Source organism: Sardina pilchardus, chromosome 6 (assembly GCF_963854185.1).
Source record: "Sardina pilchardus chromosome 6, fSarPil1.1, whole genome shotgun sequence".
In the NCBI taxonomy this organism is placed as follows: domain Eukaryota; kingdom Metazoa; phylum Chordata; class Actinopteri; order Clupeiformes; family Clupeidae; genus Sardina; species Sardina pilchardus.
In genome coordinates, this window is record NC_084999.1 from 17,006,972 (window position 1) to 17,018,426 (window position 11,455).

The following is an 11,455-nucleotide window of genomic DNA, read 5'->3' on the forward strand; positions in this document are numbered from 1 at the left end:
TCTCAGAGCTACTCAAAGCATCGCAGCACTAGCGAGGGCGGCCTAGAAATAAACAGTTCTGACTGCTCAATGGGCGCTAATCTCTGCAAGCCCAATAGACCAAACATGAAAACAATGTCATGTTAGCAGGCAAATGCACTGTGTTTACACTAACGTCTTCTTGGCTTAAACATGGACATCGATAGCATTCACACACACTATCTCTGGACCCCAGTCTTGCCATGAATTGGCCCTTTGATTTAGACTTGGCAGTGGCATTTGAATGGAGGCTGATAAAAAAAAGTCAACTGACTGTACATTTTTCCCTTAAAAGTTTGTTATGCTGGGACATTTCTCACCATGTTGAAACAAATTTGACAAGCACTCAAAATAACAGTTCAATCTAATACCCAAGTGTACCCTATCCAACTCCTCCATTTTGATTTGAGGATACATCTCTCTGATGAGTAGTACCATAGACATTAACAGGACACTGGACCTTTTTGGGTTTTTAAAAAAATATATTTTTCTGATTTTTGGGAATCTTCAAAAACAGTGGCCAGTGTGTCCGCTCCTCTCCCTTTGCACCACTGCCTTAACCAGTGTGTCAGTGGTTAACACCATCTCTTGCTTTTCCCCCCTTCCCTGCCTTCTCTCCTCTCCGCACCCTTATCCCAGCAGCCTCCCCACCAGATGCAGCATCCTATGGCCCAGTCTCACCACACCCCGCCTCACCAGCCCCATCAGCAGTCCCAGCACCATCAGCATCATCATCAGCATCAGCAGCAGCAGCAGCAGCAACAGCAGCAGCAGCAGCAGCAGCAGACGGGCCCCAGGCTGCCCCCGCGCCAACCCTCCACCGCCTCCCCGGCCGAGAGCGAGGACGACAGCGGGCGCAAGTCGCGGCCGCCCAGCCGCATCTCCCTGGAGGCGCTGGGCATCCTGCAGAGCTTCATCCAGGACGTGGGGCTCTACCCGGACGAGGAGGCCATCCACACGCTCTCGGCCCAGCTGGACCTGCCCAAGCAGACCATCATCAAGTTCTTCCAGAACCAGCGCTTCTACGTCAACCACCCCGGCAAGAGCAAGGAGTCGGCCGGCTTCTCCCCGGTGACGCCGGCCGCGGTCGCCGCCGCCGCTGCGGTGGCAGCCGCAACCACCACACCCTCCACCACCCCCCCAACCGGCATGGCCGAGCAGGAGCTGACGGACTTCAAGGAGGGCGGCGAGCTCCTGGACGGGCTGGAGGAGGGCACCCAGACCAACAGCACCATCTTCTCCATCAAGCTGGAGGAGCACCTGGCCGCCGAGAGCCAGGCACAGGCGGAGCAGGAGGCCAAGGAGTAGACCGCAGCTCTCCCCCTCACCTTCTCTCTCTCTCTGTTAGGTCTGCAGTCTGAACGAGTATCTCTCTTTCTTTCTTTCATTCTCTCTCTCTCTCTCTCTCTCCTATTGCTCACTCAATTTCTCTCTTTCTCCTTTTCCTCTCACTCTTTCTCTTGACTGATCTTACGGCCAACACCGATGGACTCTGTTGCAGACAGACTCAGTTGACGCTGCGGTGTTCTGCTTTTTGCCCATTTTGTAAATCCTGTATTATTCACTGTAAAGACTGACGCATCATTTAATAACCCGCACAAAAAAAAGATAAAAGACGAAAACGGAAAAAAATCTAAGTCTGTTGCTGTGGATAATTGCTGACTGCACTTGATGTCTGTTGTTTTTACACTGATTTTGAGCTACTGATTTACCATTTAAAAAAAATGAATTCAATGGAGTTTGATAGACTTTGATAGATGTTTACGTATGTGGTGTTAACTGGATTTTTAAACGCATATGAAACTGAAGCAAAGAGGAGGACCAGGCCTTAATGTTGAGGTACGGAGTCTAGAACCTGCTGACTGATTTGTTATTCTCTTAAAAAAATAAATGAATAAACGTACAAATAAATAAAAGCAACTCAGTGTGACAAATCACTCAAACTCTGGACCCTCTGATCTTTGGGCTCGTTGGGGAGTTTAGCTCAATCTTATCATTTGTTTGGAAGAAAAGATAAATATATTATATAGACATATATTAATTGTAAAAAATATACAGTCTTAAAGAAAACTATGCCAACAAATGCCTTGTACTATATGGCACTGCCGATGTTAAGATTATTTTGCAAACCTTTGTCACTGTAATTTTCGGGATCTCCAAGCAGTTAGAAAGAAATGTGAATCACAACCTATGTTTGTTTGTTTATTTCCATGATTTTTGTTGTCCTACGTTATTTATTTGCAGTTCATGCAGTGTTCTGATGTAATTATGATTTTGGAAAGTTCCTGTTACATAGCGCTTTTTATTTTACTGAACTTTTTCTATTTATAAATGTCATTTTGATGGGCAGTAAAATCAAAAGTGTCTTAACATTTTAAATGGAAAATGTGCTTTAATGGTTGCCTATGAAAAAGTGCTGTATGTCAAGCAACTCATGCTATAAGCTTCACAATTAATGTTGTATGCAATTTTTACTATCATGCAAATAAGCTTAGGTCAATTACTAACCTATAGGACACCTTAGAGAGAAAAACATATGCAATTTGTGTGAAAATAGATGTTTGCCATGTGTCTTCCTTTGGTTAACGATCCAATTCAAAGCTATTCCTGTATAAATACTCTGTATAAAAAAGTGTTTCTTTTTTTATGAGTTTAATGCAATGAGAACACCAGTTATTTTGTTACGACTGACTGTTTTATAAGTGTTTCTCTGTTTCTTTATGCAGAAATGTTCTAACTAGGAGTGGTTATTGATTGTTAATGACACAATTAAACTGTTTGTATTGTACTCCAGAATCTTTGTATTCATGTGACCAGAAGAAGGCCCGGTTGAAAGAATGATATAGAGATGTGAATCGATATACCATGAAATGGAGGTGTAACAGCCAGTAGTTAACAACAATGTATTTTCACACTCCCAGCCCAAAACAATGATGAATGCTCAGACTTTTACTGTATATCAGGAAGCAACAGGAATGCTGCAGCCCTGATTTTTTTTTCCAACATCAAGAGAGACTTTGGCATCCATGGTTGATGTTGGTTTATAGAGCACCGATTCATTTTTTTCTTCCTTCTTGTGTTTTTTTGTTCTTGTTTGCAGCATGTCTGAACCACACCGATAATTAAGGGTAAATAAATCAGTGGTGTTAACGCCTTTGTTAATTAAAGCATCCAAAGGGAGAGTGCAGTGTAGGAGCTGTGGAGATGCAGTGGTCTCTCCCTGATCTCCAGGTAAGCCTTGGCATGGTGAATTCATTTGAGCTGTTCACACCTACCAGAGATGTGCCACCCGTTCTGGGCTTTCTTCCACATACAGCTTGCTCTTTTTAAAGAATGAATGTGTGTGTGTGAGTGTGTGCATATCCGTGCCAGTATGTGTGGTGTGTGTAAGTGCCTCCAGTTTGCTGTTCAAACACACATGTATGCACGCACACACACACACACACACACACACACACACACACACACACACTCGCACGCACACCACACCACAGATGGGTCCTCCTTTTTAAAGTTTGATGTAGACCCTGCTGCAGCAGAATGGCAATGTTTTTATCATGCTTTAATAATTACAATTTGGTTCCATTTCAGTTCTGTGCACAAGCACAGCCGCACAACAGCAACCAATTCACGTTATACTCATCGGAGGGTCCAGTGAATGTCTAATAATTTGATTCCTCCGTCATCCCTCAAGAGTTATGAACTATTTTCCAGGCACAGCTTCCGCAGGATCTGAGATGTCACCACAACAATACGTTTGTGATTGGACCCCTCTGTACTCTGCACCGCACTACATGTGGAGAATAGGAGACTCTGTTAATTGCTTCCAATTCCCCGTCCTTGATTGCACCTCTACATCTGTCATTAACATCTATATAAAATCATCAGTGACACTAGAAACACCCAGCTTCCAAGGAGCTTCAATAAGTAAACAGAATTTCCGCTCACGTGGAGCGCAAACAGTATCACCACTGATGGGCGACACCTGGGTTTAGGAGCACCCCCCCCCCCCCCCACACACACACACACACACATACTGCACAGGATGTGGGGGCTTGGAGGCGGCTGAGACTGTTCCGTACGTGCGTTGGGCTGATGATGGCTCTTGAGGCTACTGTTCCATCTGCAGCACCAATGCTAATAACTTGTCCAGTTGAAGTGCTAGCCACAGTGCACACGTGCACGGTACCAGGAAGAATGACGTCTGCTTTAAGAAGAAAAGAGTGAAAGCTAACGGACAATAAATGGATGTGTGTTTCCATGCCAAACATACTGGGCAGGTGTTAAACAGGTGAATGGATCTGTTATGGTTGTCAAGACAAGCTCAGGTCCTGTGTTTGGTGGGGATTTGGGCAGGTAGTGAAAAAGAAGGAGAGAAGGATTTCAGCTAAAAAAAAAAAAAAGAAAACAGAAAAAAATCCCTGTCCTCAGCATGAGCTAACTTCTTCACTGCACAGGCTGGAAGCTGACGAGTTCCCTCCTCATTCTTCTATTGACAGAGAGCCCTCCATGTTTGTTTTCACTTTCAAAGTCTGTTTGTTTTCTATTCCAGTGTTACTTTATGCAAATTCTGTAATATTTCACTTTGGCTGACAGTGGGAGGTCTGGAAGGAGTGCTCTGGCAAAATGGAGGGCTGTTGGCTTCCTTGCCAGCGACAGGCTTTCAATGCTTTTCAAGGGACTGAATAGTGCATCATGGGGTATGTTTGCACATTGCTCTGTACACATATTAAATTCCAAAATAGCCCAGAATGATTATGTTTGCCTGAGACGTGAAGATTCACTTTAATGTTTGTGGTGCTTACACCTTATCACTGAACACTGAACATGCTGAGATAAGCCACTGAGCACAGTAGAGACCAATGAAATTGGCACTCAAACTTCCCTCCTACTTTTACAGTAAGATGGTTCTTTGTTTGGTTAAAAGACACCAAGATGCCATTGATCTACACTCAATAGGGCACCAAAAATGGTCACCTTCTCTCAAAAATTCAGCAAATCCATTTCCAAAATCCATTTCACCAGGGCCCTAGAAATGTTGGGCCCACTACCGCTCTTTGCATTTCAAACCTGAAAAATGATTGCTATTCCAAGCAGTCAATTTTGCATGGTCTTTGAATCAGTGTACCAAACAGGGGTCAGCAAAGGGTCAAATACGAGAGCTATTTACAGTGTATTCATAGATAGGCACTTTGAATTTTAAAGTACAACATGCTCCAAGGACATCTCTTTACAGTCTGTCCTCAATAAAGACTCATTCATTTTCTTATTTAATCACTTGTCTACTGCCTGATGGACAACAGGCCTTAAAAATAAGCAAATTTATTACTATGACCCGAGTATACTACACTGTACCATGGCATTGCTCTGATGTGTAAGTGGTTGCCGAGGAAAAAGCTTCAGTGTCGGCTCATCAGACTCACTTCACCCTCCGATTATAAGAGCATCATGCTCAGGTTGCAGCACAACAATAGCAGGTCTGCCTCATGCTGGGAGTCCTCTGCTGCCTACCCAGCAGCCCTTGGGACTGCGCAGTAAATCAAACAGGAAATGCAGCAGAAACGCTAATAAAGTTATTATAATGATAGCGATCTCCGCGGAATCGCTTGGCGTAAATCAGGAAGTTCTCCATCTCCTGCTGCTCTGTTTGGCAACTCGAACGTTTAAACTGTTTTCCTTTTTTTTTTGTCTTTTTTTTCTCGCCCCCCCCTGCCTCCTCCCCTCTGTGATGTAGAGGAGAGGAAACAGAAGGTTGGGTGTGGGAATTAATAGCATTAATCGCTGTGGTGCGTTCCTCTCCAGCTCTCTCCTCTGCCCTTTACCTCCTGGTCTAGAAGCAGAAACAGATTAAACAGAGGGGGCAGCCCTAGGGGAGGCAGGCATCTTCCTGAACATATTAATTTTAGCACACACACAACACACACACACATACATTCTCTCTCTCTCTCCCTCTGTCTCTCTATCCATCTCTCTATCTCTCTCACTCTCATGCACGTGCACACATATCACACACACACAGAAAGGGAGGGATACACACAGACACACACACACACACACACATAAACACACACCATCAAACACACAAAAGAGGGAGGGATAGGCACACACACACAAACACATGAATATGCATATTAATTTACAGGAAAGCACCAGGCCTCGGCATTGTAATTTACTTTATTATATTTTAATGTTGATCAGAGCAGCTTATGCAGCACTCAAAGACATTCCTACCGCAACTTTTCAATGCATACAGTATGTTCCTGAGAGCCTAATTAATGTATAAAAATACATGGCAGGACAGTGGGGCCTGTCATATAGGATACACATCAAATGTCATGCACTCTAACCTGATAAAAGGAAGCATACTTACTGGCACTGAGAGAAAACTACTTGGGCTCTCCTAATGACGGCCATTATTTTAAAGTAAAGCCATCTATATCCAGAGATGGGTCATTGGAAGGCCATCTAGTCAATAAATCAGTCAAATGAATCAGTTGTGGCTCCTCTGCTTCAACTTTTCGGTAATCTTCCCCTCCCTGGACGGAAGCTAATAGTTTGCTTTCCATCCCCTTCCCCTCTTTATGCAGACCAGATAATGTAGCGTCGCTTCTGAAGGGAACGTCAAAGAGAGAGCAGAATCGTGGCCAGTTCGGTGAACATTGCTGTGGCCATAGCTGTATTTCCAGTTAAGTTTTTTTTTTTTTTGCGCTGTAATTGCACTCAAAGCAGGAGGCTTCCCCCAGAATAACGTCTGCCTCTGCACTGGGCGTGTCTCAGACACACTCCAGAATGGGACCAATCTATCTGGGTCATTGGGCATCGCAGGGCAGCATTGCTGCTTTAGAGACCCCACTCTGTTATAAAATATCACAGACTTTTGAATAGCAGAGTAGCCAAAAAAGTGAATGCCGTGTATAATGGAAAAACAACCAAGCTTTTCCTCAAGTCTCGGTTTTGTAGAGCTTGAGACATTGTTAGAGGGGAATCTCAAAAGGATCTGTTGTTCTTTAGTGTTAGATATGATCATTCTGATGTCTGAGTTTCCTTTCATTTGGCACAGGTAAATGGTGTATTGTTATAACTGTGTTTCCTGTTTTGATGCTGCGATGATACTCCATTGATCCTGGAGGAGATAAACAGAGATCTCTGGCAGTCAAAATATTATTTTTTACAAGAAATGGAGTCAAAACATACCTGATGATGATTCATGGTACTATTATCAAGCTGGAAAAAAAACTTGCGGTCTGTTTCATACATGTATTTTGACAAAAGAGAGCTCTCTTAGAGCCCTAGCATTCAAGGCCTGGTGTTCTGGTTTGGGCCTTTGATGGTCTCAGTGATTTCTTCCTGGCTTTTGTGGACCTCTTAGGATCCTACAAGACCCTGCAGACAAAAGGTTCAAGAACCCCTAATGTTATGTTTTGACGCACAGAGGGAGAGTGGGAGTGCAGTCTCTCAGCCCTTCATTGTGCTTCAGTCTGTATTAATAGAAACTCTTGTGTTGTGATGATGTGCCATCACATGCTGAGCTGTGCTGAAAACTATAGTCAAAATCGTGCGAGCCATCTAGATTTTCACTAAAGACAAAATGTGCATAGGCTCACTGAGGTTTCACAGCTATTCGTTTCAGTATGATTAGGCTCTGACAGAGAGAGAAAGAGAGAGAGAGAAGAAAGAGAGACAGAGAGAGAGAGAAAGAGAGAGAGAGAGAGGGAGGTAAGCTCACCACAGAAAGGTGATACTGTGTCAAGCACCCCTGTTGATAGCATGATGTATTCTGCTAATGACTGCCTTTCTCAGTCCACACATAACTTGCACCAGAATAAAACCTATTTAGGTCACGCCAACACAGTTATGGCATCTGTCAGAACGCTACCCTAAGAAGCGGACAGATGATCGGGGAAAATGGACTCAGCAAAAAGTTCATAAACTATCATTGACAAGCATACTAATTGATGATCTCAAGGGGAAAAAATGAAGAATACAAGTGCCAATTTCCACTAATATTAGTGCCGTGTGTGTGTGTGTGGGCATCACTGCTAGAACAGTGATTTAAACAAGGTCGTATTTTTAGACTATAACATTATTACTTTCCACCAACATAATTAAATCAATTGTCACTCACTCATGATTTGGTATGCTTTGGTGAGACTGAGCTGAAAGCTCTACACATAAGTAGTCATAACAAATGCTTCAAAAACACGCAGAAATGTTTAAACAACAACTTCTGCATTTGACTGAATATGGACTTGTTGTTTTACTAAATGAGCTCTTTTGTTGCCTTCCCCAGTATCTTATGGGTCAAGTCAGACGGTGTACATGCCTGGGTTGATGCGAGTGGTGATGCGTGATGAATGGTGGCGTGTCACAGACCCTCGCGTGGCAGAGTGCAGTGATTCGGAGCACAGCTGGATGGCCCGATAAACCACACACAACCACACACACACACAAGCCAGCCAGCCAGCCGTCCAGCCTGCCTGCCACTCGCCAATCCAGAGGCGGCCCAACACCAGCAGCACCCAACAGCAATGACAATGGCAGCCACAGCGCTGCGCGAGGAGTCCAAACGCACAACAAAAGTCTGTCCAGGACCCGTGAGTGGCGCCGTGATGAGGTTAAGGCCCAAATCGACACGCAGAAACATGTGTGTGACAACGAGCTCCAGCCAATCCAAGCGGCTCCAGCAGCCAGCTGCCCCCAGCCTCGAGTCAGCGCCCACCTGCCAGGAAGCAGACACTCGATCGCCACATGAGGGAAGCAGGGCAGAGATGGGCCAATCAGACGCCGTCTTGGCAGCCTTCCTGGGAGAGCAAGAAGGCTGGCTCACGCGGCCGCTGCCAGACTAGCGCTCACTGAATCGCCTCTCTTAAGCTCAACTATAAACTATATTTATCTTACATTACAGAATAGGAATGTCACAAAGGTATATACTGTACACTGTGTCGTTGCATGTGCTTATGGAAACATATAACATCTCAATTCACATGCTGTTTGTAGGCTCTACCAGCTGTGTGATACCTAAACACAATATTCATTAATCAAAATCTGACACAAATCCCAGTTAATGCCACTGACACATGCCCTGCAGGGTGATTCTAATGCGCTCTGTGTGTGGTATAGGCCTTCTGTAGGTACCAGAACTGATTGCTAACAAAACACCTATCAGGGGCTCAACTGAGATGTTGCCAGGCAACCACACAGTAGTGGTATCTATGCAAAGGTGCTGTGCCGTGTGTGCATATCCATATGTGTGGTTTGCAACATAAGATTGCATCAATCTGTCCAACTTTACATCAAAGGAAGATAGGGACTGAGTTGTCAACACCAATGTAGGCAAAGGCCGAGAACGCTCTGAACATGTTAATTAAAAATGTTTTTGACTCTCAAACATTCAAAGTACAGTATGTCAGCATAGACTTTGTACATGTCACTTGTCTGACTCACCCTAGATAGTGTGTTTGATGGAGAAGTCTAGCAATTTGTACACAGCATATGGAAATGGCATCTCTAATAATAATGTAGCCGCCCGCCACATTTTCAGTTTGTTCCTTAGAATGAACCCAACAGCTGTGAATCGTAGGCTACGTGAAGCAAGTTTAACAAAATGGCAGTTAGATGGTTGCAGTGTGTGATACTGTGGATAGGAGAAGCCGAAATGACTTTGCACAAAAATACTGCTGCACCTCACACAGAGCCGTCTTGGCTTTTTTCAGCCGCATGATTATAGAGGTCACTTTGCCGTCCAGTCCCAGCGTCGTGCTGGAGCCTGCCCAGCTCAGTGCACGGGGAACTGCACACCTCTTCCAAGAACCAGGGGATGGTGAAAAATCAGTCGACGTGCCCTAACCGAGAGTGACACACAGTGCGGAGGGACTCTTCATCAGTGCGTGCGCTCTGTGGGAATTGAACCTCTCTGACGCTGATGCTATTGACATGTGCAACAATTAGAGCTGCACACGAGAACACCGCACCGCACCGCGCCGCGTCCCGCTCGCCCGCCCGCTCGCTCGCTCTCCGTCCGTCCTCTCGTCTCGTCGTGACCTTAACCGCGCCGCACTCGGAGGCAGCCAAACAATTTGCTAAACAACACAGTCATCGCGTTTGCTTGGTGTGCGCCCCCCCCATCACGCCCCCCCCCCCCTTGTTCATTTTCTGGGATTTCGCTTGAAGTGGCCACTTATTATCTGGAGCACTAATTGAACCCATTTCCCTTTTCTAAACCTGTCTCCCTGCATTCATTGTAAAGCAATAACTCATCGATGAGAGTCAGCGGCACTCCAGCAGCAAGCCACTCGTTCTGGCGCCACCACTCAGGCGCTGACCAAAACAGACACATCACGCACGCACACGCGCACACACACACACACACACACATGCACCACACACATATGCACCACACACACACACACACACACACACACACACAGCCACTGACAGACACACAGGCAGAAAGGGACATAAACACACACACACACACACACACACACACACACACACACACAAACACACACAGGCACACATCCACACAGAAAGAAGAGGACTTTCACATACACACACGGACACCAGTCTCTTATCTATTCACATCCATTGGCTCAATATCGAGCTTGAAGGGCATCTGTTGTATGCCACTTGGCAAATTAATTGAAACACCACCTCTAGACTGTATTATGTAAACTGTGTTGTTGCATAAAAACATCTGTGGAAATAGGTGTGAAGAGATCTGTTGGAGTCCCTATCTGGCCATAGTGGCTTTCAAGTGCCTACTTCACTAAAAGGCAACTTAGTGTGACTGTCTGTCATTATAAGAAACAAAAAAAATGGTTATTTATTTTTCAGTTAATTAAATTAGATAAACACCTATTCTCCTGTTTTTCATCATCTTCACGTTATTTAACTGAATACTTTTGCTCAACCACAGGGAGACAAAAGTGAGCACAGTGCATGGTTAACCAGCAAGTTGTGAAACTGACAAACGTCATGCAGTAACATATGTTGAAAGTGTACAGTAGTCTGGAACTTTCTAACTGACATACAGCAGTTACTTCAGAGGCACTGTTATCCCCATGCACAACCTGCAAGTTGAACCATTGTAAGTTGAACCGTGAGATACACACACAACCATATGTTTTCCAACTCATTAAAACATCATCATTAACTAACAAAACAACATTTTCAGCATTTCAGAACCTGAACAAGTGACGGGTCTTAAGAGTAAAAGTTCCACCAAGCTAGCCACAGCCAACAACTGACAGACAGACAGAGAAGGGGGGAAAGAAGGAAAAAAAGGGTTGCAGTATTTAAATGGATGTAACAGCTGTGCAGGGATGAATAACTCGTTAGCTCTGTGCATTTTAAGTCATTAAATCGCACACCTCCTCACCTACCCCTTCATTTGCAAAGGGGACTGGATTGTGGTGCTAATTAACGTGATAAAGAG

The 11,455-nt window shown here is 44.7% G+C and overlaps 1 protein-coding gene across 12 annotated transcripts in view; it reads left to right on the top strand.

Annotated features, from left to right (window-relative positions):
• satb1b (SATB homeobox 1b) overlaps nucleotides 1-2,806 on the top strand; it is a 53,833-nt gene extending 51,027 nt beyond the window's left edge. For 11 of the 12 annotated variants that reach the window (XM_062538749.1, XM_062538754.1, XM_062538759.1 and 8 more), the window contains one exon: nucleotides 658-2,806. In XM_062538749.1, coding sequence (XP_062394733.1) covers nucleotides 658-1,326 — 669 coding nt within the window. In that variant the 3' untranslated portion in view covers nucleotides 1,327-2,806. The remainder of the gene's footprint in view (nucleotides 1-657) is intronic. The other variant, XM_062538752.1, reaches the window with a different exon arrangement.
• The last annotated feature ends 8,649 nt before the right edge of the window (nucleotides 2,807-11,455 follow it).